This window comes from Chrysochloris asiatica, unplaced genomic scaffold (genome assembly GCF_000296735.1).
Source record: "Chrysochloris asiatica unplaced genomic scaffold, ChrAsi1.0 scaffold00006, whole genome shotgun sequence".
NCBI classification, from domain to species: Eukaryota; Metazoa; Chordata; class Mammalia; order Afrosoricida; family Chrysochloridae; genus Chrysochloris; species Chrysochloris asiatica.
Genome location: NW_006408524.1, coordinates 38,516,929 through 38,544,647, shown reverse-complemented (window position 1 = coordinate 38,544,647; position 27,719 = coordinate 38,516,929). Strand labels below are relative to the sequence as shown.

At 37.8% G+C, this 27,719-nt stretch overlaps 1 protein-coding gene across 1 annotated transcript in view; it reads right to left on the bottom strand.

The window, feature by feature from the left end:
• The window catches only part of ISPD (isoprenoid synthase domain containing), a 393,355-nt gene that overhangs the window by 303,396 nt on the left and 62,240 nt on the right, over nt 1-27,719 (bottom strand). The window contains exon 4 of the mRNA XM_006832246.1: nt 4,612-4,716. Within this exon, the coding sequence (XP_006832309.1) occupies nt 4,612-4,716 (105 nt within the window). The remainder of the gene's footprint in view (nt 1-4,611; nt 4,717-27,719) is intronic.

The window sequence follows — 27,719 nt, the reverse complement described above, 5'->3', positions numbered from 1 at the left end:
CAGTGTCTGAGGTCTTAACAGCATGCAACTGGCCATCAAAGTCATGGTAATCGGTCTCTGTTCACATAGAGGAGTCCTGGTGTGGCACTATAGGATAAGCACTGGACTGTCAACTCCAAGGTTGGCGGTTCAAACCCATCAGCCACTCCTTGGAAACCCTATACAAGGTCATTGTGTATCAGAATTGACTTGATGGCACTTAACAACAACACTATCAACAATTCATATGGAATGACATAGGATGAAGGAGAGTCAAGAATAGGAAAGGATATGGAATGTGTGGGCAATTGCCTTCCTGATTTCTGAATATTTTGAAGTAATATTTCATAGAATTTCCCCTGATCAAAGGAGGGAAACAACAGAACAGAATTTCATATTCTATTGTAATTCAGACTTTCTAGATGAAACGCTGAAATGACTGCCCGGAGATAATCTTTACACTTTAAATCAAAAATACCCCTGAAGTCTCCTTAAAATGAAATGGTTTAGTTTGTTGTTGTTGTTAAGTGCGATTTAGTTGGTTCCTACTCACAGCGACCTTGTGTATAGGGTTTCTGAGAAGCATCTGGTTGGTTTTGACCTGCCAACCTAGTGGTTTGAAGTCAAGTGCTGAACCCACAGCGAGGTTTAAAATAGCAAAGATCTGTCTGAGCATTATTCTCTTCTAAAAACTGTCAACATGGCAACTACTTACAAGATCAGACAGGAACCGTAATAGTGAACTTGTGTTAACGGGAAACACAATTTAGAAAAGAAGGGTGAGGACACCCCCAAACTGGAAGAATGTAATCAATGACACTAAAAGACACATGCAGAAACTGTTAAATTGATGTATGTTTGTGCATATTCTGAACATGAACAACAAAATAAAATTACCTATTTAAAAAGAGAAATTGCATCAAAAATATGGTAAAACTATAAATTACAAGGACTGAAGTTCTTTTGACTAGATGACAGCTCCCCAAAATAGGAGTTTGTAGGAAAGTCTATACAGATTTACTCAGGGGAAGCCTGAGGCTCAATCCTTCATCCCCAGGAGCCAGTCTTGGAAGCTGCTCTTCTGTGCCTGGTGACACAGTATCTGCCCTTGCCAGTCCAGTGGAGTGCGTTCTACTCTGCTCAGTAATTAAAAAGCAAGCAAGCAGTTGTTTCCTTCAGACCCCACAAGGCCTGTCATGGGAGTGTCAGAACCACCCCGGATGCTTTTTTTCCCCCCACATGTACTTTTTCAAATACACAGGTGAGTCAAAACATATTGTCATAAAATCAGATACCATTATTAAACAAAATTATTAAATATGAATGTTTCTTAGCATAATCTCCATCTAAGTCTAAACACTTCTGAAGAAAGTATTTCCATCCTTTTAACCCTTCCCCAAATAATTCTATACTCTTCAATTTATACATCAAAAACAGCGGTTTTGACATCCTCAAGGGACACAAATCATGTTCCCTTTTGATTTTCTTTGAGTTTGGGGAACAAAAAGAAGTCTGAGGGGAAATATTCAGTGTTTTAGGGTAGATAGGGTAGAGTTTCCCAATGAAAGTCCCATAGGACGGCCATTGCTACCCTAGAAAAAGAAAGATTCCACAGCACACAACCACCACCAACAACAACATCAGAATGTGTCTTCCATTGAGCCTGATTTCTGAATCATGTTCTAACTGCTTAGCTCTGCCATCTGAACCCACTAAAAGTTTCAGCAGGATTGTACTAAACCTTTTTCTTCTGATCAGAATAAAGGGAAAATGGCAGTACCTTTACATTTAGCATAGAATTCGAATATTAATTTTCAAGTGCAGATTCCATTGCTTTGGTTTAAAGGGCAAATGAAATTGGTACTGAAAGATGTTGTTGTTAGGTGCCATCCAGTTGATTCTGACTCATAGCAGCCCCATGCACAACAGAACAAAACAGCCCATCCTTCACCATCCTCATGATTGTTAGGGTTCAGCCAATTACTGCATCACAAAATTAATTAATTTATAACTTTTTGGTAAAAATAAATTATACAATGTCATTAGAGACTAAATAAACAGCTAAGAAAATACCAAAACACAGAAGAAAGTAGAAGATGATAAGAGATAGGAGGCAAAAGAAGGAAATAAAGAACCTGAAACAATTTGAAACAACTACAATATTTGCATTCAAAATAATTTCAACCTTAATCAGTAGAAAAAAATCTGGTCCCCTAGATGTGATCGTTAAGGTTCTGTGTCAACTTGACTGGGCTAGGGTTCTCAGTGGTTCAGCAATTAAGATGTTGTCATCCCCATGATGAGATCTAATAGAATGTAATCAACTCTATGATGAGGTCTCCTATGAGCAGCCAATCAATTGAAAGGAAGTTTCCTTGGGAGTGTGGCCTGCTTCCAGTATACTGGACACTGAGGAAAAGCTTTTTTGCTCTCTGCTGAGCTGGGTTATGCATTTGGCTCACCCTTGGATCTCCAGTTATTTGGACTTGAGCCAGTGACCTGCTCTATTATCTGCAGATCCTGGGAGTCATCAGCAGCCTGACATCTTACCTGCTGCATCTAATGGTCTGTTGTTTGACCCATCTTGATTCACCATCCCTGTAGCTACACCAATCAGATGATGTCTCTACCCTGATATCTAACCCATGGTCTTGAGACTGACCACCTCTACAACTGTGTCAGCCATTTCCTGGGCATCAACCTCTCTTTATATATACAGATAGATAAGCTTCACAGGTTTTGCTTCTCTAGAGAACCCACCCTAAGACACTAAGCATATCATTGTTCAGACCACATTCATAAGGATAGGGCTATCTTATGCCCAGTTTTACAAGTAGCACTATGATGTAGCTCCACTGTGTCCAAGAGAGTGTGTCACTACTTATATGTATGAAATAACTCATCAGTAGGACTCATAAAAACACTGTGGCAAGGCCAGTCACTGTAAGTGTGCACTGACATTTGTTCCACACAAAGGGAAGCAAAGGAATAAAATGTGTCTGAGGACTAATACCTTCTTGCTGAAGACAGAAGTGAAATATGAACCTTTTATCAAAAATAAACTGAATTTGTGAAAATAGTGTGGAAAAATTCAAAGGTCTATATGTTCCTGTAAGTCCTCTCCACAGTGTTTTACAAACTAGTGAAAGGCTCACAACACTCACAAGAGGTGGGCACTGAAACATGCAACATCCAAACACCAAGTCAAAGAAGGTTAACACGTTAGTAGTAATGAAATGCATCAAAGTTTTGCTTGGCTTTCAAATTAGCATGTGCAGGTAAGGATGTGGTCTTTAATAAAAGACAATTGGTAATTGCGTAAATCCTCATAATTATATATATCACCATTTCAGTCACATATAGAATGATGATAAACAAATTAACAAAATTCATGTACACTAAGTGGGCATTCTTAGTAATAATATTATGTGAATTTTCCCCATCTTGTCAATATTTTAGAACCTTAGAATTCAACCTTCTAAGAATGTCTAAGAACCATGAGGTTGATGGTTCAAGCTCACCAGCCACAGCTTGGGAACCCTTTACAGGGTAACTGTGAGTTGGAACTGATTCAAAGGCACTTAACAACAACAAAAACAAGGTTATCTTAGCATTCAGCAAGGCTCATAATATTACAGTGCAAAATACCCAATCATTTAATCATAGCTTTTGGGAATTTTTTTGTATCAATTTAGAAATATGTTCGTTGACTCAGAGAATCTAAGCATAAGAATGAATCTGTACTAATCAGGTTTAGGGTTTAGGGTATGTTCTATAAAGATTTCATGAGACTACAATCAAAATTTCAAAATCAACAATACCTATTTAAAAAATTACAAAATGGCACTACAACTCTAATTCAGAATGTACTGTTCAATTAAACAAAATGCTACCCAAGGAAACAAAGTAGTCACTAACACACCCCTACCAAAACAGGAGTTTGCAGTATGGTAATGCAACTACCTTGTTTTCAGTAGCCACTCCTTTCCCTTACCATTAGAAGAGTAGGGCCTTGTGACAGGAAAAAGTCCAATTCCTCATGGGGGCTTAGGGAAGGGGAGCCTGCCTACCTGTCTCATTGGTTCAGAATTGTGGCAGAGATTCTTTCAATTCAGTTAAACTGGCGCTTTCAGCCAGGGCCTGGAAGGAAATGTTTCTATGTGGAAAGCAGAAGCATGGAGTCTATCTATTGGAGCTTTAGCAATAGTGTAAGCAAATACAGCGAGCAAAACTGAGGGCAAAAGAAAGTGAATGAGACAATTTGATGGCTAAAATGGAATGTGTTTAAATAAATTATTTCCAAGTAAGTTTTCTTGAAGCCAAGCCACAGAAGTAATACCACACTTTGATGGCTCAGTAAACCAAGTGTGAGACTCATTTAGCTCATTTAAATTTGTAGTCTTTATAAATGCATGCATTCATCTGCATACTTTAAGCATGCATGTACAAACAGACACATTCACACACTCCTACCTTTTTCCAGGAAATAACTGTTTCAGTATTAAGCCGAATAATTTCAAACTACTTCTGCATTCTCTGAAGTCTCTAGAAAGTTTTTGTACTTGTAGAGTTGAGTCTTTAGACAGGACAAACAATCATAGACACAGCCAAAGCAAAATCTCATCTCCTTACCTTCCAGAGATCAGAGGATCCTTCTACCAGTTTGGCTTTGGTGTGGCAGTATTTTAGAGCCAATTGTAAGCATTCAGTTCCAAATTCCAAGTCATAATCACTACACTGGAGAACAAGAAAAAAGCATATTAGGAAACAGCAAGCTTAAATGCCATTTTAAATACAAGCAAACCTCTCATCTCATAATCAATTGTAAGTAAGATAGGAAGAACCTAGTGGTGGTGCTGGTGGTTGTGTGCTGTCGAGTTAGTTCCCACTCATAGCAACCCTATATAGGGTTTCTGAGGCTTTATATTTTAATGGGAGCAGAAAGCCTCACCTTTCTCTCACAGAGCTGCTGGCCTTGCAATTAGCAGCCCAGTGTGTAACTTACCACGCTAGTAGGGCTCCTTACGAAGGGTCTAGACAATCCATAAATGATTTAGTTAGCTACTGACTAGTCAAATTACACAATAATATTTTCTATAATCTGCAAACACACACACAAAGATAGTATAATCATTAATAAGAGATTTTAATTCCCTCAACTGTTTCAGGTTTTTCATACAGAACTTTATTCTCTATGCTTGTAAGTCAGTTTCCAAATGTGTTTATGAAATGCCTGAAAATACAGTTGAAGGTTGCTTTATCAGAACTCTTTAGTGAACAAATAAATGGGACTATGAGATTCCAATTCCTGTCTTATTAATATCAGGACATGTTCAGATCACAATTATCTTACACATTTAATATTAAAATATCTTAGAAGAATTTATGTTTAGATACTTTAATTCTATCTATGGGAACTATTCAAACTTCCACTGTGAGAAAAATTTTAGTCACTCATATATTTAATAAAATATAAATAACATTTGTTTACATTTTCAGAAGAACCATCAAAATGACAAAAAAAAAAAAAAACTACATTAGCTAAAAAAAGAAAAACCAATTTGCTGTGGAGTCGACCCCATCTCACGGTAATCCATGTGTTCCACTGGGTGTTCAATAGCTGATGTTTCAGAGCTAGATTAGTAAATCTTTCATCCAAAACTGCACTGGGTAGATTTGAATTTCAACCATTAAGCTAAACAGCTGAGCTCATTAAACCCTTTGCACCATCCTGGGATGCTGATCAATTACTGTTGTTGTTGTTAGGTGCCATCGAGTCAACACCAACTCATAGTGACACTAAGCACAAGCGAACAACACACTACCTGGTCCTGAGCCAACCTTACAATCATTGTTACGCTTGCCACTGTGCCAGTCCATATCATTAAGGGTCTTCCTCTTATTCTCCGACCCTCCAGTTTATTAAACATGATGTCCTTCTCCAGTGATTGGTCCCTCCTGATAATATGTCTGAAGTATGAGAGACAAGTCTGGCCATTCTGGCTTCCAAGGAGCATTCTGACTGTGCCTATGTCTGGCACAATATCTGTCTTATGGTAAGACTTTAGTAAAGTCTAAATCGTTGTTATTGTTATGTGCCATCGAGTTGATACTGACTCATCACAACAGTGTATAGGGTTTCCAAAGAGCGGCTGGTGAGCATGAGCCAACGACCACGTGGTTCCAATCGACTTTGAAGTCCAGCACATTAACCCATATCGCCATATCTAACCAGACACATTGGGTTTTAAACAGTTGTTGTTGTTGTTGTTAAGTGCCATCGAGTCGGTTCCAATTCACAGTGACCCTGTATAGGGTTTCTGAGGAGCAATTGGTAAGCTTGAACCGCCGAACCTTGCAGTTTAATCGGCATTGCAGTCTGGCGCATTAACCCACAGCGCCACAAGAAGACTCGTGCAAATTAGTGACATCAGTGGTTATGCAGGAGTCTATTTTCTCTGAAGGAATATTGGGCCTAGCTATGACCGAATACACAATCTTCTCCTACTACTTTCTCTTACAAATGTTATTAAGAAAAATTAACATTGAAATTGGAAAAATAATGATGGAAAACATGTTTTAAAATTTAATTACAACTATAACATATTTTTTCAATTGTGACCATTAGAAAAATGAACACATTTTTTTAAAATCACACATACTTGAATGCTTTATAGTATATGTCTATTTATTTTCTATTTTCTTCCATATAGTAGAAGAATTAGGTGAATGTTTATTGTCAAACAACATAAGTAATGGTCTGTCATTAAGTCTTCCCATGTATCATCACCCTATTGCTAGCCTCGTTCCCTGGACTTTCAACTGCACCTCCTCTGCAATATGCCGCAGCACTCAAACTCATTTACTAGGCAGTTCTCCACCTCTTAAATCTGAATGAATACCAGTTACCTCGCATCATTTCTATAGTGGTACTGAATCCTCTCAACCACCACTTACTACAGAAGTCGAAAGCAGAGTTAGCATTGCAGATTTCCATTCCTCTTTTTCTTCCTTGAAAAACTCATGATGATGCTCAAATTCATGTCATCTTCCAAAAATTATCCACCCTTCCTTAATACTGTCATCCCTCCACAGGGATGACAGATGGAAAAGACTTCCTGTTTACCCCTATTAATTGCATACCAACTGAAGTCAGGATCTAACCTTTGAAACTCTTTCCTTGATCTTTACCTTCACTAGAACAACTAATTGCCACAGTCAAACCCAGAAACTGATTTTACTTCTATCTGTGGCTTCTATAAAATGTTTAATAACTCAGTGTCTGACCTGATCCTTAATCCATCATTTCTCAATCTCCCACCTCACATTATACTTGCCCTTTGATCTTACTGAGATTTTCAATTCTGTGAAACCTATATTTTCTCTTGATTAAAAAACCTCCATTTTCTTAAACTGCCCTAATCAGTCAGAAGACTACGATTGAGAGGGAGGAAGGATTTTATTATTCACAACTGTATACCTAGCCCCATTGTCAAAATACCCTTTACAAACCTCAACCATAAATCAATCATATAATTGTATTATCTTCATTTTTTTGTCCACATTTTTACCAGTTATACATGCACATGGCTTAAAGAATCAAATATTATAAGGCTTTTTAAAGAAAAACAATTCCCTTCCAACCTTTTATCCTACTTTATCTTATTCATAGGCAATCCTTTTTTTTTTTTTACCAGTTTTAACTGACTCTTCAAGTATTTATCTCCATGCTTATCAGTCAATTTGCTAAGTAACAAATAAGAGCAAAATACCAGCAGCGTGTAAAATAAATGGTTCCTTCTTGCTCACACAGCTGCAGGATGGCTGAGATAACTCTCCATCAAGCTGTAAATTTGTGGATTGACTGTGGCACGTTCTGTGCCACATTCGGTAGTCCAGACAATATGGCAGCAACTGACCACAGCACAATTTCCTATGGCCATAGGAGAAGCATAAGGTGGCCATCCCAATAGGATAAGCATATTTAAAGCCTCTGTCTATAGCTCATGGACAAAATCCCACTGTGCAAAGCAAGTCAGGGGGCCAAACCCAGAGTCAGGAAACAGAGGCTATGGTAAGGATGTGGAATTGTAAAACTTCTTTAGAGGACTGAAGAATCAGGATCAATCATTTTCTCTATTATGCCGTATCTCTGAATAACATGTTGTCTCTTGGTTTTTCTGTTGAAGAAGTTTTGCAACTGTAAGATTCACTCTAGGGTGATTGGATTGAGGTATTTCCTGGGATACCTCTAGGGCTGGTATTTTTCATCTTTCTTCTTAGAATGGGCAGATCCCCCAGACAAAATTCTTCTAACCAGAAGGGAAAGGCAAACCACCAGTTTTCTGGTTGTTGAGTGGGAAAAGAGCCCTCACACAGCTTCTTCTTCCTACCAGCAACAGTATATGTTGTTGTTGTTAAGTGTCGTCGAGTCAGTTCTGACCTATAGCATCCCTGCTTAGGATTTCTGAGGAGTGGCTGGTGAGCTTGAACTGCCAACCTTTTGGGTCAAACCAACTATGCAGTCCAGCGCATTAACCCACAGTGCCGCACCAAGACTCCAACAGTATATAGGAGACCTGTTAATTGCTGGTTTTTAGCAAGCTACTCAGGCTTCTGATGTTTTCCCTGGTCATAGGCAGTGCTTCCTCCTCATCTACATGCTTAGGGTTGGGGAGGCCCATGATCATAGGCGAAGGAAGGCAATTTAGATACATGGCTGCTATTTAAACAGCTTTCAACTAGTCCTCTCTATTTCCCACTCCCTTCACTCACATTTCAGTTACCTCATACTACCAGGACCTGAATACCTTCAGACTTAACAGTATAGGAAATTTTCATCTTAACTTTCCCCACTTCTGATGTTGAATTCAGCCTTCTCAGGTCAGCTAAGTGAGTTACTAGTTATTCATCTGATGCTCAGCTTCCTAGTTGTGTTTGTTTGCCTGCTTATTTTTGCAAATGTCAGCTGTCCTGTTTCCTTTGTTCTTGTGGGTTTGTCTTATTTTTTATTCCTTTCTAGTAGTTTTAATAAGGTTTGAGTAAAATTATCTAAATGTTCAGTCTGTTATCATTACCCAACAGTATGTGTATTTTAATTGGATAAATATTCCAAATTATCTTCCATAAAAGTGGTTTCAATTTAAGTGTATAAGATATGGCAGAGTTGCTAACATGAAGTAAATGAATAGAATTCAAAGGGGATGAGAAATCTTTAAAACTATTTTGTGCATAATGTGGTTATTTTTCTGGGAATGGATTCTACAACTTTCAGAGGTTTAATAAGAGAAAAACATCGGAACAATTGTTTTATGGTAATCATGTAATGGTCCATGGCTGCAAATAATCTAATTGCATATCCTTCCAGCCTTAACATCATTCACAATATTACTTCTGCAAGCCAGCCTGGGAAGTTTGCCCAACAAAGAACAATACATACATTAGAGTAAACCTAAATCAAAGGCATGCATGCACAAGTTTTTCACTCCGTTCACTCCGCAGTGTATATCTATACTCAGAATGTTTCAAGTAGAAACAAAATAGGCTATCTTACAATTAGGTAAACAATGAACACCTGCATTCAATTTATCTTCCAAAAATCAAACTTGAAGCATTTTGCATACATTTATATTGTTTGAATTATGCAATGTATTATAGAATTGCCTGAGAGACAGCTATCCAAGAAGCTTTGTTCTGAAAACATATCAGATTATTGGATGAGTAAACAATCCCAACCACGTAAGGCCTATCATATAGATGCCACCATATCTTCGAAAAAACAAAGTACAAATGATCTACACACAAGATTTATTCTTTGTATACAAACCATTCCATAAACTGACATGGAATTCAATTCATAAGAGGGTTTTAAATTCCTGTCAACTAAAAGAAACAAAAGACCTATTAGTTTATTCAAAATTTTGCCAGCTCTACCTGACCAAAATCTACTATGAACTCAGACGCAAACACCATCCATATATGTTGGTAAAGCATTACCAAAACGGTGTTTATTTTTCTACAGCCAAATAATTTAGGGTAAGAACTAACATTGGGAAATGAATTGTATCAATAATTCTACAACTGGCTACAAATGGTTAGCCATTTTTGTTAACCTTCATAGTCAAATTTTATCAAGCACCATTAAAAATAACTATTTCACTGGAATATTTTCCCCTTCAGCCTTTTGTGTCTTCTTTTAGAAGGAAAATGAACAAAACTTAGGCAATAAAACTAAAGAGAAATTAAGAAATTCCCCAGAAACAAATAATTAATAAATTAAATTACTAAGTTTATGTGGCAATTAGTTGGGTGTACTTATCACATCTGATATATCTAACCCAAAACAAGTAACTAAGGAAAAAAACTAAAACCTTATATCAACCTAACATAAAATGTGGTTAAATGCCATGGAGTCAGTTCTGACTCACAGCAACCCTGTATAAGGTTTCTGAGAAGTGAATGGTGGGCTTGATCCACAAACCTTGTGGTTAACAGTCAAACACCCCACATCAGGACTCAAACACATAGAATAGAATGCTTTAAATTCATGCAGGGAGAACTGTTATAAGTCAGCAGCCATAATCTCATCAAGAGTTTTTGAGAATATGTCTTAATTCCAGAAAACACAGAGAAGGGAGGGCCCAGATGCAGAAATTGCTTCAATAACAAAATGACTCGATGTTACTATTTTTCTACATTTTCTACAACATTTCTCTGTCACTTTTTTCTATATCACTAAGCGATACAGAAAAAAAGAGCAGACTAATTGTTTAGGCTAGTGATATATGAAATTTCAGTCACCTACAAAGCACTATAGGATAAGCACTAGACTGCAAACCACAAGGTAGGCAGTTCAAAGCCACTAGCTGCTCCTCAGAAGCCCTATGCAGGATGTTATGAGTCGGAAATGAACTGACAGCACTTAATAACAAAAACACAGAACATCTAACCAAAATTGCTAATTGTTGTTGTTGTTGTTGTTGCGTGCCGTGGAATCGGTTCTGACTCATAGCGACCCTGCAAGGGTTTCCGAGGCTGTAAATCTTTATGGGAGCAGAAAGCCTCATCTTTCTCCCGTGGAACCACTGGTAGTTTCGAACTGCTGCTAATAGGCCATTAAAAATATACGTCAGATATTTATGAGAGAAACACATGAAAAACAATGGTCAGAAAAGTGAGAATACATCTATAGATTACTAAAGCAAATATTTATGAACAATTTTTCCGACAATAATAAGGCACTGAAAAAGATGAGTACAGCTGGAGGACACTCACAAATTCCAATATAACACAGGAGACACTGCCACAATAGAGATACATGCACACATCAGGGGAACTGAAGAAAACCTTGAATGATTTAATGAGATCAGCTCTTCAATGATGAAAGCACAGAAATTCTTCTAAAAGATAAGCACAACTTTTCAAGAAAAGTCATTTTTCAAAGGTAGAGAATTCATATGAGTCTAAACCCAAATCCAGTTGCTCCGAATCCATCACAACCCTATAGAGCAGAGTAGAACTGCTCCATAGGGTTTTCAGGATTGTAAATCTTTAGGGAAGTAAACTGCCCCATCTTTCTCCTGTGAAGCAGCTGGTAGGTTCGAACCATCTACGCTTCTGTTAGCAGCCAAGTACTTAACCCACTGTGCCACCAAGATTCCTTGTAAGCGACTAGAAGTTTCCATATAGTTTTTCTGAAGACCATCTAGCTACAGACAGGCAGAGGCAAACTATAGACTGTGGGACAAATCTGGTCACTTTCTGTTTTGGGAAATAAAATTGCATTGTACACTCATTCACTTACTTCTTGTCTGTGACTGTTTTTATGCTTATAAAGGCAGTGGGAGTAGTTATGACAAAGAACTAATGACTCACCAAACCAAAATTATTTTACTACCTGACCCCATATAAAAAAAACTTTGCTATCCCTTGCTATAACCAATTTATGATTTTAATTGATTTGGATTCTAATCAATTAACCATGAAGTAGTAAACTGAAAGATCCTATCACAAAGAAAGGTGATACAACAGAATACAGAAATTAACAAGTAATATCATTAATATCAGAGTAAAATTTTGCTGAAGATGATTTTTAAACGTTTACAGCAAAACATCAACAGTGAACTACCAATTCAAGCCAGTTTCAGAAAAGGATGTGAAATGAGGGCTGTCAATGCTCATGTCAGATGGGCTTGGCTGAAAGCAGAGAATACAATGAAGATTTTACCTGTGCTTTATTAATTATGCAAAGTAATATGTGGACCATAACAAATTATGGATAACAATGTGAAAGAAAGACAGGAATTCCAGAACACTTCATTGTGCTCATGCAGAACCTATATAACCACCAAGCAGCAGTCATCTGAACAGAACAAGCAGATAACGCAAGGTTTAAAATCAGAAAAGATGTGGGTCAGAGTTGTATCCTTTCACCACACTTACTCAATCTGTGTTAAGGATTGGACTGTTAACCACAAGGTCAGCAGTTTGAATCTACCAGCCAGAAAGAGAAGATTTTCTGTTCGCATAAAGATTTGCAACCTCAGAAACCCTACCTACATAGGTTCATATGAGTCAGAATCAACTCAGTGGTAGTGGATTTAGTCAAACGGTATGCTGATCAAACAATCTGAGTAGCTCGAATATATGAACAATGTGGCATCAGGGTTGGAGGAAAACTTTTTAACAACCTGTGGCATGCAGATGACACAGCCTTACTGGCTGAAAATGAAGAGGACTTGAATTACTCATGAATAAAGAGCAGACTGCAGCCTTCAGTATGAACTACACCTCAACATAAAGAAAACAAAAGTCCTCACAAGTACACCAATAAGCCGCATCATGATAAATGAGAAAAGTCTGAAGTTGTCAGGGATCTTATTTTATTGGGATCCAAATCAACACTCAAGGAAGCAGCAATCAAGAAACCAAATGACCTATTATATGGAAGAAATCTGCTACAAAAAAATCTCTTTTTAAAGTTTTAAAAAGAAAAGGCATCACTTTGAAGACAAAGATGTGCCTAACCCAAGTCATGGTATACTCAATTTCCTCCTATGCATGTAAATATTGGAAAATGGATAAGGAAGACCAAAGAAGATTTGATGTATTTGAATTATAATTTTGGTAAAAAATACTAAGTTTACCTCATATAGCACTGTAGTATAAAGCACTAGACCGAAAAATAGGTATGAACCATAAGGTCAGCAGTTCAAACTCACCAGCTGCTCCTCAGAAACCCTATACAGGGTCACTATGAATCATACCTGACTTGATGGCACTTAACAACAATAACAACATGGACTGCCACCGAATGAACATATCTGTACCAGAATGTTTCTTAGCAGTGGGGATGCCAAGACTTCATCTCATATACTTTGGGAATGTTATCAGGAGGGACCAGTTCTTAGAGAAGACATCATGCATGGTAAAGCAGAGGGTCAGCAAAAAAAAAAAAAAAAAATAGCAAGCTCATCAAGAAGATGGCTGTAACATAGAGACAGTTGTGAGGATGGTGAAGGACTAAAGCAATATTTTGTTTTGTTCTGTTGTATATAGATAGGGTCACTGTGTGTCAGAAAAGATTTAACTGCACCTAACAACAACAGTAATTTGCAGAAGTCTTTTTTCATCAAAGGTTCAGCAAAAAGAAATGGCAACCTTGGATGAATAGTGACAAATGGACCTGTGAATTATAAGTTGACAATTCAATGGCAGGATTTATTGTACTTGACATTATGAGCCCCATCCACAACAATAAAATAAAACACCTGAATTGCATACTAAGCTTGACTTTGGATAAAGAAAGCCATCAAAAATGTTATAAATAAGGAAATGTGGATTGGTCTCTTGTAATACAATAGTGAATAATTGTTATCAGGACTGATTGTGAGGGTTGGAACTGTAAAGGTCGACCTTTTGTAGCAAGGAGGGGAGTGATTAACTTTGCAGTCTAGGAGCGGAGGTCCCTGGGACCATCAAGGGAGAAGAGCGGAAAGCGGGACCCTACCCAGAGAAGCAGTGATGCCTGAGATGAAGGCAGAGATGATGACCTAGAGAGATGGAGTGGCTGGGGACTATAGACCCAGAGAGGGAGAGGGACTGTGTGCTGATGACTTGCGGGGGGAGGTGCCAGGTTTGCAGTGTATACCCTTTGGTTGGTTGATGATGCATGGAGGGGATTGTAACCATAGCAATGAAATGATATACAATAGGATGAATGTAAAACTAATGTTCTCCCATGTAAACTATCACATAATTCACAATAAAACATTTTTATAATGTTATAAATAGACACTAATAAGGAAAATGACATAAATAAAATATGAGCATAAATAGGTTAAATATTAACATTAAAAATTTTTTTAACTATGCATTAGTTATATAAGAGAATGTCCTTATTCTTAGGAAAAGCATATTGAACTATTTAGGGGTAATAGGACATGATGCATTCCAGATACTCTCTAGTGAATGAAAAAAATGCTTATGTAAATTTATCTTATATCTATTAACCATAAAATGAAAATGCCAAGAGCATTGGCAAAGAGCAATAGTTGTTTTCTGTACTATTCTTACAACTTTTCTGTAAGCTTGCATTGATTTCAAATAAAAAGTTCCAGAAAGAAAAAAATTCCTCAAGTGAACTATGTTTAATGTAAATCATAAGGGTATAGTCATGGAGATAATTGTAGAAATTATTGAATCATGATTATAATATATATTATCAGCTTTACATGTAGCTCTATTCTGTCATTAACCGTCTGTTGCTTTAACAGTTATCTAGAATTTTCTGACCCCTGTGCTGTAGAATAAGCAATGGACTGTTAACTACAAAGTCAACAGTTCAAACACACCAACCACTCAGTAGAGTTGAGGCTACCTGCTCCCACAAAGATCTATAGCTTTGGGAACTTTGTACCGGGTCACTATGAATCAGAATTGACTTGAGGGCAGTGAGCTTGGTTTTTAGTTTGGTGAAGATCTCACACTGTAATGTCGAAGATCAAAACAATGGTACATTTCATTGTAATATATTAGCATGAAGTTATTTTACAACTAATAGAAAATCAAGTCAAAGTTGCTGAAGCAAACAGAGGAAATAACTGAAAGGCGATTTGAGCAATCTTTTCAAAACCAAGAGCAAGGATGAAGCAGCGTTTCCAGAACTGAACAAGGGAGTAAACTGAAAGAAGCTAAAATAATCCTCTTCCTCTGTCTCTCTGCGTACCTTTATTAATTTTTGACTACACACTGGTTTCCTCAGCTACTTGGATCACATGTTACCAAGCACAGTTATCAAAATCTCTGAAGATTTATCTTGGCCCAAATAGAAACTGCTCTATTTTCTTTATGTCTATTTCAAAATTCAGAGAAAAGACTAATAAATCTAGTGTTACAAGGAATTCACACTGACCAAACATAAATGAATGGTCAAGGTCAATTATACAAAATAGCTGTTTCTATTTTAAATAAGTAGAAAGTAGCGAGCTCGGAAAGTAGAAAGAGAATGTGGAATTCCTAGAGAATCGCAGGAGTTAGGAAGCTAAACAGTAACAATCCATCACAGTATAAATGATGTTGTTGTTGTTGTTGTTAAGTGCCGTTGAGTCGGTTCCGACCCATAGTGACCCTGTACAGGGTTTCCGAGGGTGTAAATCTTTACGGGAGTAGAAAGCCTCATCTTTCTCCCGCGGAGCGGCTGGTAGTTTCGAACCGCTGACCTTAAGGTTCGCAGCCCGATTCGTAACCACTACGCTACCAGAGATAGCAGCCCCTTAAACTTCAGAAATCATGCAGTCATGCTCCTCACCCCACTGGAAACAACTCTGGGAACATTTTCTTTTGCTAAGGAAAATCAGAAATAGCTTATTTCCATTAATGCCTAAAGTAGTTAGTATTTTTATAGATTGTACAAATTTTAAAAAGAACTCAGAACAACCAATTCAAACTGCAACAATCTGCTATATATCCTACTCAGATAGTATCACAAGTCTTTTACTGACCAAAAGTATGTTTGATCAGTGATTATGTTTGGTCATGATGGATACACTATAACTAACACCTGAATTGACTAGTTCACATTACTGTCCCTATCTGAACAGAGAAGTCTTGTTAATGACCTAGTTCTTATTCTAGTCGTCTCTCCTTTCTCCCCATACTTCACAAAGATATTTTCAAATCTTATTGCGCATCTTTCATTTTGCAATCTGATTCTTCAAACATGAACTCTTGATTAAATATTATCTATGAAATTGTTTCCACATTATCTATGAAACTCTGTGGCTTTGTTTCTTAATAAATACTCATTCCTTGTACTCTAAAAGTGATGAACTTGAATCAGGACACAAGTCATAACCAGCAGTGGGAAGTCAATAAATACTAGGCCACCAAGGTAAATAGTAACCAGAAGAAAACTGGTACAACTGTACAAACATAGGAGAAAAAAGACTTGTAGAGAAAGAGCTTTACTAGAGATAAAGTGACGATGGTTATGTGCTGTGGAGTCGGTTCCGACTCTCTTCACAGGAGCAGAAGGCCTCATCTTTCTCCGACAGCACCATTGGTGGTAGTTTTGAACTACTAACTGCAAATTTACCAGCCCAACTCATAACCATTAAGTTACCAGAGAGATACAGAGGACCACTGAATGTGATAAAAGCCTCAAAGGATCTGGAAGGTAGAAACATTTTAAATTTATATGGATGTAATTACAGCTTCAAAACATACAATGGGGGGGGGGGAAGCCCAAACTTCAGGAAGCAACTGACAACACACCTTAGGGTATGGAAAGATTTACAAACACCCAAGAAATTTTCAGAGAAATACAGCAAAAATAATTATTGAGGATATACAAGATTTCAACAAGACAATTAATGAGCTTAATTAATATAAACACATATGAGGAGGCTTTAAAAGGTTCTTTGAAAAATTCCATTCTCTTTTAACTCCATTTTTCCATGAACTTTTTGAAGTCCCCTTATATAATAACACTGTGACTAACAACTACAAGAATTTCTTGCAAATATATTGAATGTTTGTTTTAGTTGAGTGTATTCTAAGAGGGTCATAAAATACATCACAAAAAAATTGAATAAATTGATACTGTTGTAAAGTATCTTCAAATCGGTTCCAAATCATAGTGACCCTTATAGGGTTTCGAAGGAATGGCTGGTGAGTTTGAACCACAGACCTTGTGGTTCAAACCAACCCTGCAGTCCAATGTTTATCCTACAGTGCCACACCAGGGCTACAGGATATATTCTCTGTAAGACAGAAAACAAAAGTAAAAGATCGTTTTTTTTAAATCATAAATCATTCAGAAGTTTAAAAGCATATGTCGAAACACATCAAGTGTCCAAGAATCATTGTAATTGAATCTTTTTAAAAAGAAAACAAGACTTGAAGTAAATGATTAATGAAAAGATTCTTAATATTTGAAATGGTATATAAAAGTATGCTTCTCTTTTTAAATTCTCACATTAAAAATTTAAAAAGAATGAAATTAGTGGAATAAGCCTTTAAACTTAGCTTTTTTGTTGTTTTAAGTAGACTAAAACTGGAAATGAAAATAGTAAATATTTGTTATTGAATGGGTTCCAACTCATTTCAATGCTTTACAGGGATTCTAATGAGCAACTTAAAGGTTTGAACCACCAATCTTCTGGTAAGCAATCAGTGCTTATTCAAAACTACATAAAATCATAAACACCTAGAAACACAAATTACCAAAAACTTACTCAAAAAAACCCAGAAAATATGGAGAGTCATTATAGCCATTGCTGCTGTTAAGTGCCATCGAGTCAGTTTCAACCCATAGTGACCCTGTATAGGGTTTCTGAGGAGTGACTGGTGAGCTTGAACCACCAACCTTGCAGTTCAAACAGCTCTGCAGTCTGGCGCATTAACCCACAGTGCCACACCTGAATGTCATACAAAGTCAGAAAATGGGACATTCTTTGAGACAACTGGTCTGTAATTTACAAAAAGTCATTCTGACAGGAAAAATCACTACATTAAAATGTTAAAGAGGTAAACAAATTCTATATCTGATCTTTGCTTAAATAATTGTTCAAGAATCAGAATTGTAAAAGACAATCTTGGGAAATTTGGTTTTATTTTAAAATGAACTATTGTTGCTGTTGTTGTTGTTAGGTGCCATTGAGTTGGTACCGACTCATAGTGACCCTATACACAACAGAACGAAACAGTGCCCCACCCTAGGCCAACCGCACAATTGTTGCCATACTTGAGCCCGTTGATGTTGCCACTTTGTCAATCCATCTCGCTGGGCCGTCTTCCTCTTTTTCTCCAGTGACTAGTCCCTCTTGCCAAAATGAACTGATACTGGGTGATATTTCAGTCCTGGTGTGGCACTGCAGGACCGAACAGTTGGTTTGAAGAGCAAAGTTGGCGGTTCAAATCCATCAGCTACTCTTCAGAAACCCTATACAGGGTAGCTATGAGTCAGAACCGACTCAATGGCACTAAGCAATAACTACAATCTATGGTCACATTACCCATCTGTCAGTCCGTAGCACTGTGGAGTTTATATTTTACCATGATGCTGGGAATTACATCACCAGTATTTCAAATACCAGCAGGGTCACCCATGGTGGACAGGTTTGTGGACCTTCCTGACTGAGACAGACTAGAAAGCAAAGTCTAACAGAAAATTAGCAATGAAAACGCTATGGATCACAAAAGAATGATGTCCTGTAGAGTGCTGAAAAATTATTCCCTCAGTTGGAACAGTCTCAAAGTACAGTGATGACAGCAATAGACACAAGTGTATCAATGATCATAAAGATGTACCTAGACGGGACAATATTATCTTTTGTTGTATGTAGGGTCACTTCTGGTAGCGTAGTGGTTATGAGTCGGGCTGCTAACCTCAAGGTCAGCTAGTTCAAAACCACCAGCTGTTGCACATGAGAAAGATGAGGCTTTCTGCTCCCATAAAGATTTACAGCCTTGGAAACCCTATACAGGGTCGCTATGAATCGGAATCAACTCCACGGCACACAACCACCACCACCAGGGTCACCATGAGTTGGTGTTGATTCATTAGCAACTAACAACAACAATTTGTGAAATGCAATTCAATGTAAAGCAATTGGCTATAAATACACATAGCAATATAAATTACCTTCAAAACAATGTTACACAGAAGTCACAGAAGATTTCTCATATGATTCTCTTAATGAAAGCATTCAAAACCAAATAAATCTACATAATAATATACTAAGAACACCAACTTTTTCCTAAATATTTACCAACCATAAAGGGAAGACAAATCTTAAAGGCAATTCTGTTCTCTCAGTTCTAGAGAACTATGACAACTAAAAGTGAAGTTATAGTGAAACACCTACTTAGGTGGTAAAATAAGGAAAGGGATATTAACAAAACATTTAGGACAGTAACAGGAAAGAAGGTAACAATCAGGAAAGAGATATAAACAGGACATGAGCTAAAGTAAAAATAATGCTTATCTCATAAGCTGTACAATGTTGTTGTTGTTGTTGTCAAGTGCCATCGAGTCGGTTCCAACCCATAGCGATCCTGTATAGGGTTGCCAAAGAGTGGCTGGTAAGCCTGAACCGCCGACCTTGCAGTTCAAATGGCTTTGCAGTCTAGCACATTAACCCACAGCGCCACACCAGGACTCCAAGCAATATAATAGGCACATAAAATAAAACACCTATTATTTTGCATAAGATTTCATTAAAATGTTCAAGAGCAAAGATTTCAGTTTGATGGCTAAGGTGTGCCTAACCCAAACCATAGTATTTTGAATAACTTCATATTCATGAGAAAGTTGGACTATGAATAAAGACTTTAGAAGAATTGATGCATTTGAGTTATAATGTTGGAGGACTATATTCAAAGTACCGTGGACTGCCAAAAGAACCAACAGATCTGTGTTGGAAGAAATACAGCCAGAGTGCTCCTTAGAAGCCAGGATGGCAGGACATCATCTCTCATACTTCAGACATATTATCAGGAGGGACCAGTCCCTGGAGAAGGACATCATGCTTGGTAAAGTGGAGGGAAAGCAAAAAAGAGGAAGACCCCCAACAAGATGGATTGGCACAGTGGCAGCAACAATGGGCTCACTGTAGTGCAGGACCAGGCAGTGTTTCGTTCTGCTGTACATGAGTCAATATCAACCCTATGGCATCTAACAACATTTCTCTTTAAGTCAATCAATCAAACGTATAGACACATGCACACAAAACCCTTCTGGGCAGTGAAAGAAATAAGGCCAGCGTGACCCCCATCAGCAGCAGAGAGTTAAACTACAGTCCCCTGGACAGATGGCACTCCCTAACACAGGCAGTTCCAGACTAGTAAGGAAGTGTCATAGTTAGCAGGAATAGATCAAGATTGTCTAGGGACATTGAAAGGTTACCAGATAGGAACACCTGAATTGTAGTATTTCCTTTGTAACAGACAACAAGCTATCATAAGAAATTTAATAAGGTATTGAGATGATTTCATTTGTTTCCAACTGTAAAACAAGTGAATGAACACACAACCCTCGGGATCGGTGGATTTTATACTCATTTTCTGCACATCCTGTGGATTCCACCATGGACCAGCAGAGCATAACACTGGCAGTGCCAATTCCTCTGTGCCATTACACCTGGCATTTGGCACTGCTAGCCTTCGATCCATTTAAACCCCAACAAGGCTCCTGTGTCCAAGACACTCTCCTGGCACTTGTCACCTTGAGGGCAGCTGCTGTTTGGTACAGACGGAGGCAGGCAAATAAATTATGCATCGCTATTAACAAGGTCTGGAGAAGAAGTACACTCTTCTATATACAATCACTTCTCTCAGTATCCTCAGGTAATCTTCCCAGGGTATAACAGTTCAGTTACAAAAAACAAACAAACAAATCGCTGAGAAATCTGATTGTGCTTTTTACTTCAATAATGAAAAGTGCCTGAAACATTTGGCTTTCAGTCTTTGCCAAAATTTATTTCAATCTGTTACCATGATTAGTAAATCATCAAATTAGCTACTGCAGTTAACAAATACACTACAGATACTGGATGCTTGTCTGGAAGGAACTGGCCAAGTCCATAACCCCTGGCTAAGGAAGTACTGTTGTTGTTTTGTTGTTAAGTACCGTCAAGTCAGGTCCGACCCTGTATAGGGTTTCAGAGGAGCAGCTGGGTGAGCTTGAATTGCTGACCTTGTTATTCAAATTGACCTTACAGTCCAGCGATTAATCTGCAGCACAACACTAAGACTCCTTGTTTTATTCCCTCATCCCTCCAACCCATCCCTCATTACTTAGACGGGTGATTGGACTACATTGGGGACCTAATCCTAGAGAAACCAAATCATCTGATGGTAATAGTTTAGAATATGAGTGAATTGACAGAAAAAAGAAAGCCGAGTAATTCAGGTTCCATCTGCAAGAATTTAAGCTAGAACATTTGCCAGATGGGAAGGATAGACAAACCCTAAGTCCATGTCGTCCCCTTGGAACTGAAGAGCTTTGACAACTAAAACTGAAGTTACAGAGAAAAAGAAATCATGAATTAAGCATAGGCTAGGGAAAGGATAATGGATTCATCATAGAAAGGAAAGCTAAATCCCTGGAAATAACTCAGTTCTCAACCACTTGCCAGTTAACAACCAAGTATATATTTTCCAATAGCCTACATGTCTTTCCTGAAAGACTTTGAGAGTTATCTCTTTGCTGCAAACCTGTTATACAGGGAGGAGGTTCCATAGACATTGGAAACTTCTAGCAATAATAAGTATTATCCACAGTCAATTATCTCAAAATTCTTCTGAAAAACTAAAGATTAAAATTTTAGCCTTTAGCTTACGCTAAAAAACCATGGTCTAACAACACTTTTATAACATTGATTTGAATATGGTTTAATAAATTAGATTTTTTTTTTTTACGTGAAGAAAATACATAAATAAACCTAAGTAACAACACTAAGGTTGAATCTGAGGACTCCTACCCACTCTTAGCACTAAGTCCTCTGAAAATACTTATTCTCTCTCTGATGAATACTTCTATTTCCTGAGTATTGACATTTATTCCCTGCTATTCAGTTTAAGCAAAACTATATTTTCTCTCCCAAAGGATTAGCATGAGATTCAACAGACATCCAATAGACCTAAATTAAGTATAAAATTCAGAAAAGAAACAACTCACTGATGCGTTCTCATTGTCAAAATATCCTGACTAGAAACATTTACAGATATTAAAGAAGGAAATCCACCTTAAAATGTGAATGCCCTGGGATGAAAACAGAGCATCTGTCCTACACAGTTAGTCACTGAGATACTGTTCCTGTGAACAGTCCTTGCATGAGTGGAAGCTTAAATAGCCATCAAGTCCACTGTGAACTAAAATTATTTTAATTTGTAGACATTGGGACCACAAAGGAGCGAAGCAATATTTCTGGGGGAAATAGTGATTCATCTATATTAACTACAATTTAATAAAATCTCTGTGTGTTATGTTTCGTGGTTGAGATTGATTGAGATTTCAGTATTTAACGGCCAGATCTTGTCAAATTATATAAAGTTTGCTGAATTGCTGAGTGTTTTTTCTCCCCAGAGAGCAAAATGATTGTAAAAGATGTCAGGATAACCCTGGAGACTAAAAACTGTCTCTTGCCTGTTCAAATGTATAGCTAAGGGTAGAGCACACTTCCTCCCTCATGTAACTCCAAATTGGTGCCAATTTTGCCAGTCCCTAAAAACTCAAAATCATGAAAATACTACAGCACTTGACATCAATCAATATTTTTGTGCTGTCTTGCTGCAAATCTTTATATAAATGTTCTTGTGGTTGTTAAGTGTCATGGAGATGGTTCCAACTCCTAGCCAGCCTATACGGGGTTTCCGAAGCCAATATATCTTTGTGGGAGCAGAAAGCCCCATCTTTCTCCCACAGAGCAGCTGTTGGGCTAAAACTGCCAATCGGTGGGCCTCGAAGTCCAGTGCTTATTGGAAGTGGAGAACTATGACAACAGAAACTGAAGTTACAATGAAACAGAAATCACAAATTAAGCATATGGGTAGGGAAAGGATAATGGATTAGTCATGGAAAGGAAAGCCAAATCTCTAGAAATAACTCAGTTCTCAACAACTTGCCAGTAAACAACCCAGTACCTATTTAACTGTTAACTAGCAAGTTGTTGTTAGTCATAACTTATATATTTGTTGTTGTTAGTATCTAAAGTTAGTTCAGACTCACAGCAATTGTCTATAGGTTTTCTGAGGAGCAGCTGGGGGGTTTGAGCCACTGACTTTGCAGTTAGCAGTCCAGTGCTTATCCTACAGTGCCACACCAGGACTTTATATAAATATATATGGCTTTTTTTTTCCCCCCAGTCTACCCTGGAAAGACCTCAGAGTACACATATTTGACCCTTGAGGTCTTCCCAGGTAAGATTAGACCAGAAACCAGTGCTTGGGGTAAAACATTCAGTTCATTTTTGTTACATTTAATTTCTTCCTGTTTTTCCTAGAAGAGTACAAATATTTACTACCAGCCTTTCTATCACCCACCTCAAAGAAATAACATTTATTTCACTTTCTCTTTTTCAGGGACAAGGAATTTCCCAACTGACTCCAGGTCAAACACTGATTACTTCAAGTAGGCCTCAATCCTGAAAACACAAAAGAAGGTGGCTGGAGCTCTAGGGTATGTACACGAGGGCTTCAGAAAGTTCATGGAAGATTTTCATTGATATTTCTATTCCATTTTTCATAAAATTTTGGAAGCCCCCTCATATTGAGTATCAAACACGCAAAACCTTTATTCAAGGCGCATCCTGGCAAACCAACACATGGCAACTCCAAGGGTATGGCTTAGAGGCAAGCTATATGCTCTCCTTAGGGTAAAATACTCTTCTATTCATACATGTTATTAAAAAAAAAAACAAAAAAAAACTCCAAAGCATTCATAAATTAAACTGTGGTTTTCATTTAAAAATGTATGCATACTTAAAAAAAAACCCCACAAAACTCTCCTCTATGAAATTATGAGTGTCCTTGCTGGGGTGTCTCGGGTCAGTAATTAGATCCAGCGCTCACTCTCTCCTGGCCTGCTCTACCCTCAGGTGCTCTACCACTTGCTATTAAGTGCTGGACCATATTTGCCATGACACATTGTCTTTACCTGAGGCAAGATATATTTTGCATATCTTTTTGTCTGAATTCTCCATGAAATTCAGATTAGAAGAGATTTATGGCATTAACTTCTCTTATTATATATAATAATTTTTTAAAGTCAGATTTTTATTTTACCCCAAAGGTAAGAAATACTAATGTCCACTGACGTTAAGCTGTTTACAGATAACACTTTCCAATTTGTCCAGAATATTTTTAGAGGGTTTTTTTTTTTCCCCCAATGGTTTAGACAGTCTGGTCTACTTAATTTTTAACCAAAAAATGTATATATTCTGGATGTCTCACTGTGCAAATATAATAATTAACCTACTACACTCTATGTAGTAGATTTCCTTCAAAAGACCACCACCCTTGTTTCAGATTTTCTGTAAATTAAAAACATTACAGAGCATGAAATTAGATGTAGTCCTGGCCTACTGCTGTAATACAGCACTGGACTGCTATTGCTAACCTCAAGATCACTGGTTCAACCCATCAGGCACTCCTCAGAAACCTTAACAGGGTCGCTATGAGTCTGAACCAACTTGACAGAACTTAACAACAAAAACACAACAAAGGTGTTACTTCTGGCCATGGATCTCATCTATATTAGTCTCAGTAAAATTATGCAATCCTACAGTTACACACACACATACAAAGTCAGGGATTTGATGGTCAGATTATACCAGAAAATGTGTATGTTTACAAGGAATAGCTTTAGTTAACAAGAATAAAATGCCTAAATAAATGTAAATCTCATTTTGTTGCAATGACAAAAGACAAAATGAAAATTATCCAGAACCCATGATGCCAACCACAAGTAAGACCACATTAAGCTCTGAGGGATATTCTGATCAGTTTAACCCAGAACATATTTTGCTTGCTAAACAATATTCAAGTTTTTCCTGAATTTGCCAGATTGACTAGAAATGCTGAACCTAAGGCACTGAGGATCAAAAGCAGAAAATCTAAATATTCCATGTGCTATTGGCTTTCTTTCTTGTAAGTGATGAGGTCTATGAAACCATATCACCTTTAAACATAGCAGTTGAAACAGAATCAACTCCAGGGCAACTGGTCTGGTTTTCCATTTCACATACACACAAGAATATTCTGCCGTATGTCAGGAATTAGGCAAAGCAATAGGAGTTAACTGATTGTATACTTAAAGTTCTAAGGCAAATTATTGTTTTTCATCAATTCCTAATAAGCAGATTCCAATGCATGGTAACCCCATATGTGTTGCAGTAAAACTGTGCTCCCTAGGTTTTCAGTGGTTGATTTTTTTCCAAAGTAGACTGCCAGCTCTTTCTTCAAAATGCCTCAGGGCAGACGTAAACCTTTAACCTCTCAGTTAGCTGTGAAACCTGTTCACTGCTGTATCACAAAGAGACCCAATACACAAGGTGTTGTTGTTGTTGAATGCCTCATAGCAATACACAAGGTGTTGTTGTTGTTAAATGCCTCTGACTCATAGCAACCCCAAAGGGTTTCAGAGGAGCAGCTGGTGAGTTTGAACCACAAGGTCCTACAGTACCACACCAGAACTCCCCCAAAAATCCACAGAAAAGAAAAAAAATTAAAAAACCACAGAGTTATCTTAATTTTGCAACCATCCATACCATTTACATGATACAGCTTAGCAAAAATATGTAGGTTTTCATTCTCTTGAAGAACATTTCAAACAAGACTGCCTTTATCTTTACTTAACCACTATCCTTCACCTGTAGTCCTAGTGTGGTGTGCTCATGACTATAAGTGTGAACCACCTCAAAACCATATAACAACAACTCTTCACCTATCTATATATTCCTTTCAATTTTAATTTAAATGAAAAGCTGAAATAAATAAAACACCTCTTCAAGTCCAGTTTTCTGTGCAGAGCTGCGCTGGCTACTCAGAATGTTGTTTGCTAGCAGTGTTACGCAAAAAAAGTTCCCTATGTGCCCTGTGGGCTAATGCGTCAGACTGCAAAGTCGTTTGAACTGCAAGCTGGGTGGTTCAAGCTCACCAGATGCTCCTTGGAAACCCTATACAGGGTCACTATGGGCTGGAATCGACTCTACTATGGCACTTAACAACAACATGCAAATAAATTATTTTTTTGTTGTTAGGTACCTTTGAGGCAGTTCCAACTCAGGAAGACCCTATACACAACAGGACGAAACATTGCTGAGTAATGGCCCAGCCTCATAGTTGTTGTTATGCTTGAGCTCACTGCTACTGCAATTGTGCCAGCCCATCTCATTGAAGAGCTTACTCTTTTTCATTGACCCTCCACTTAACCACACATGATGTCCCTCTGCAGGGACTGGTACCTTCTGATAACATGTCCAAAGTATGAGATATGAAATCTGGCCATCCTGGTTTCTAAAGAGCATTCAGTCATTTAACAAATCTTTATTGCCTTTGTGCCATGTACCATGTTTGGCACAGAAAGTAACACTATGAAGAACACGCAGTCTTGGCCTCAGGACTGTGTATTACATGGAAGATAAAATAAACAAATCAACTGGGTAACTTCAGATACAAATAAGTACTACCAAGGAAACAATAAAGATTAGGAAGAAGTGACAGAAAGCTCACTTAATTAGCATAAATTGAAAGGCCCCATTAAGAGGTAACATTTAAACTGAGATCTGGGAGGTAAAACTAGGGCAGCGTATAAGAGAAAGACTTTGGTACAAGTTATGGATTGAATTGTCCTCTCAAAATACAGTTGTTAAGTGACATTGAGTCAGTTCCAACACACAGTGACCCTGTACACAGTTTCTGAGGAGTGGCTGGTGAGTTTGAATCTTGTGGTTCACATTGACCTTGAGGTCAAGTGCTTATCTTACAGCACCACACCGGGTAAATTCTCCCATATAGCAGTGGTAAAATTCTCATTTAGGAATGGGTTTTCTTAATTATGGTAATGAAACCATATTAGTGTAGCATGTATGTTAAAACAGTCTTTTGACATATAACGAGATTAGACAAGCAAGTGAGCAAACAGAGGTGTGGGAAGATAGACAGCAGACCACATAAAGATCACCAAAGAACCAGGGAATAGAAGCTGAGCAAACAAGAACTTTCCCCCAGAGACAACAGACAGAAAAAGCCTTCCCTTGAGCCAGCACCCTGAATTCCGTTTTCTAGTCTACTAATTGTCAGAAATTTTCTGTTTGTTAAATTAAAGCCACCCACTTGTGATAGTTTTATCATAGCAGTGCTTGAGATAAGTGTTTGCTTGTTGCTACTGTGTAATGTGTCAAGTCAATTTCAACTCATAGCAACTCTACAAGACACAGTACAACTGCCCCATAGTGGTCCTGAGGCTGTGATCTTTACGGAAGCAGATGGGCATATCGATCTTTTCTGGATTGGCTAGTTGAGATAAAGCCAGTAACTAACTGATTAGGTACTAGCTGAGGGCTTAACTACTGCACCACCAAGCTACTGCTTGTTATTATTGTTAAGTGCCATCGAGTCGGCTCCAAACCATAGCAACACTATATAGGGTTTCCGAGGAGCAGCTGGTGAGCTTCAACAGCCAAGCTTGCAGTTCAAATGGCTTTGCAGTCTGGTACAGTAACCCACAGCGCCAAAGT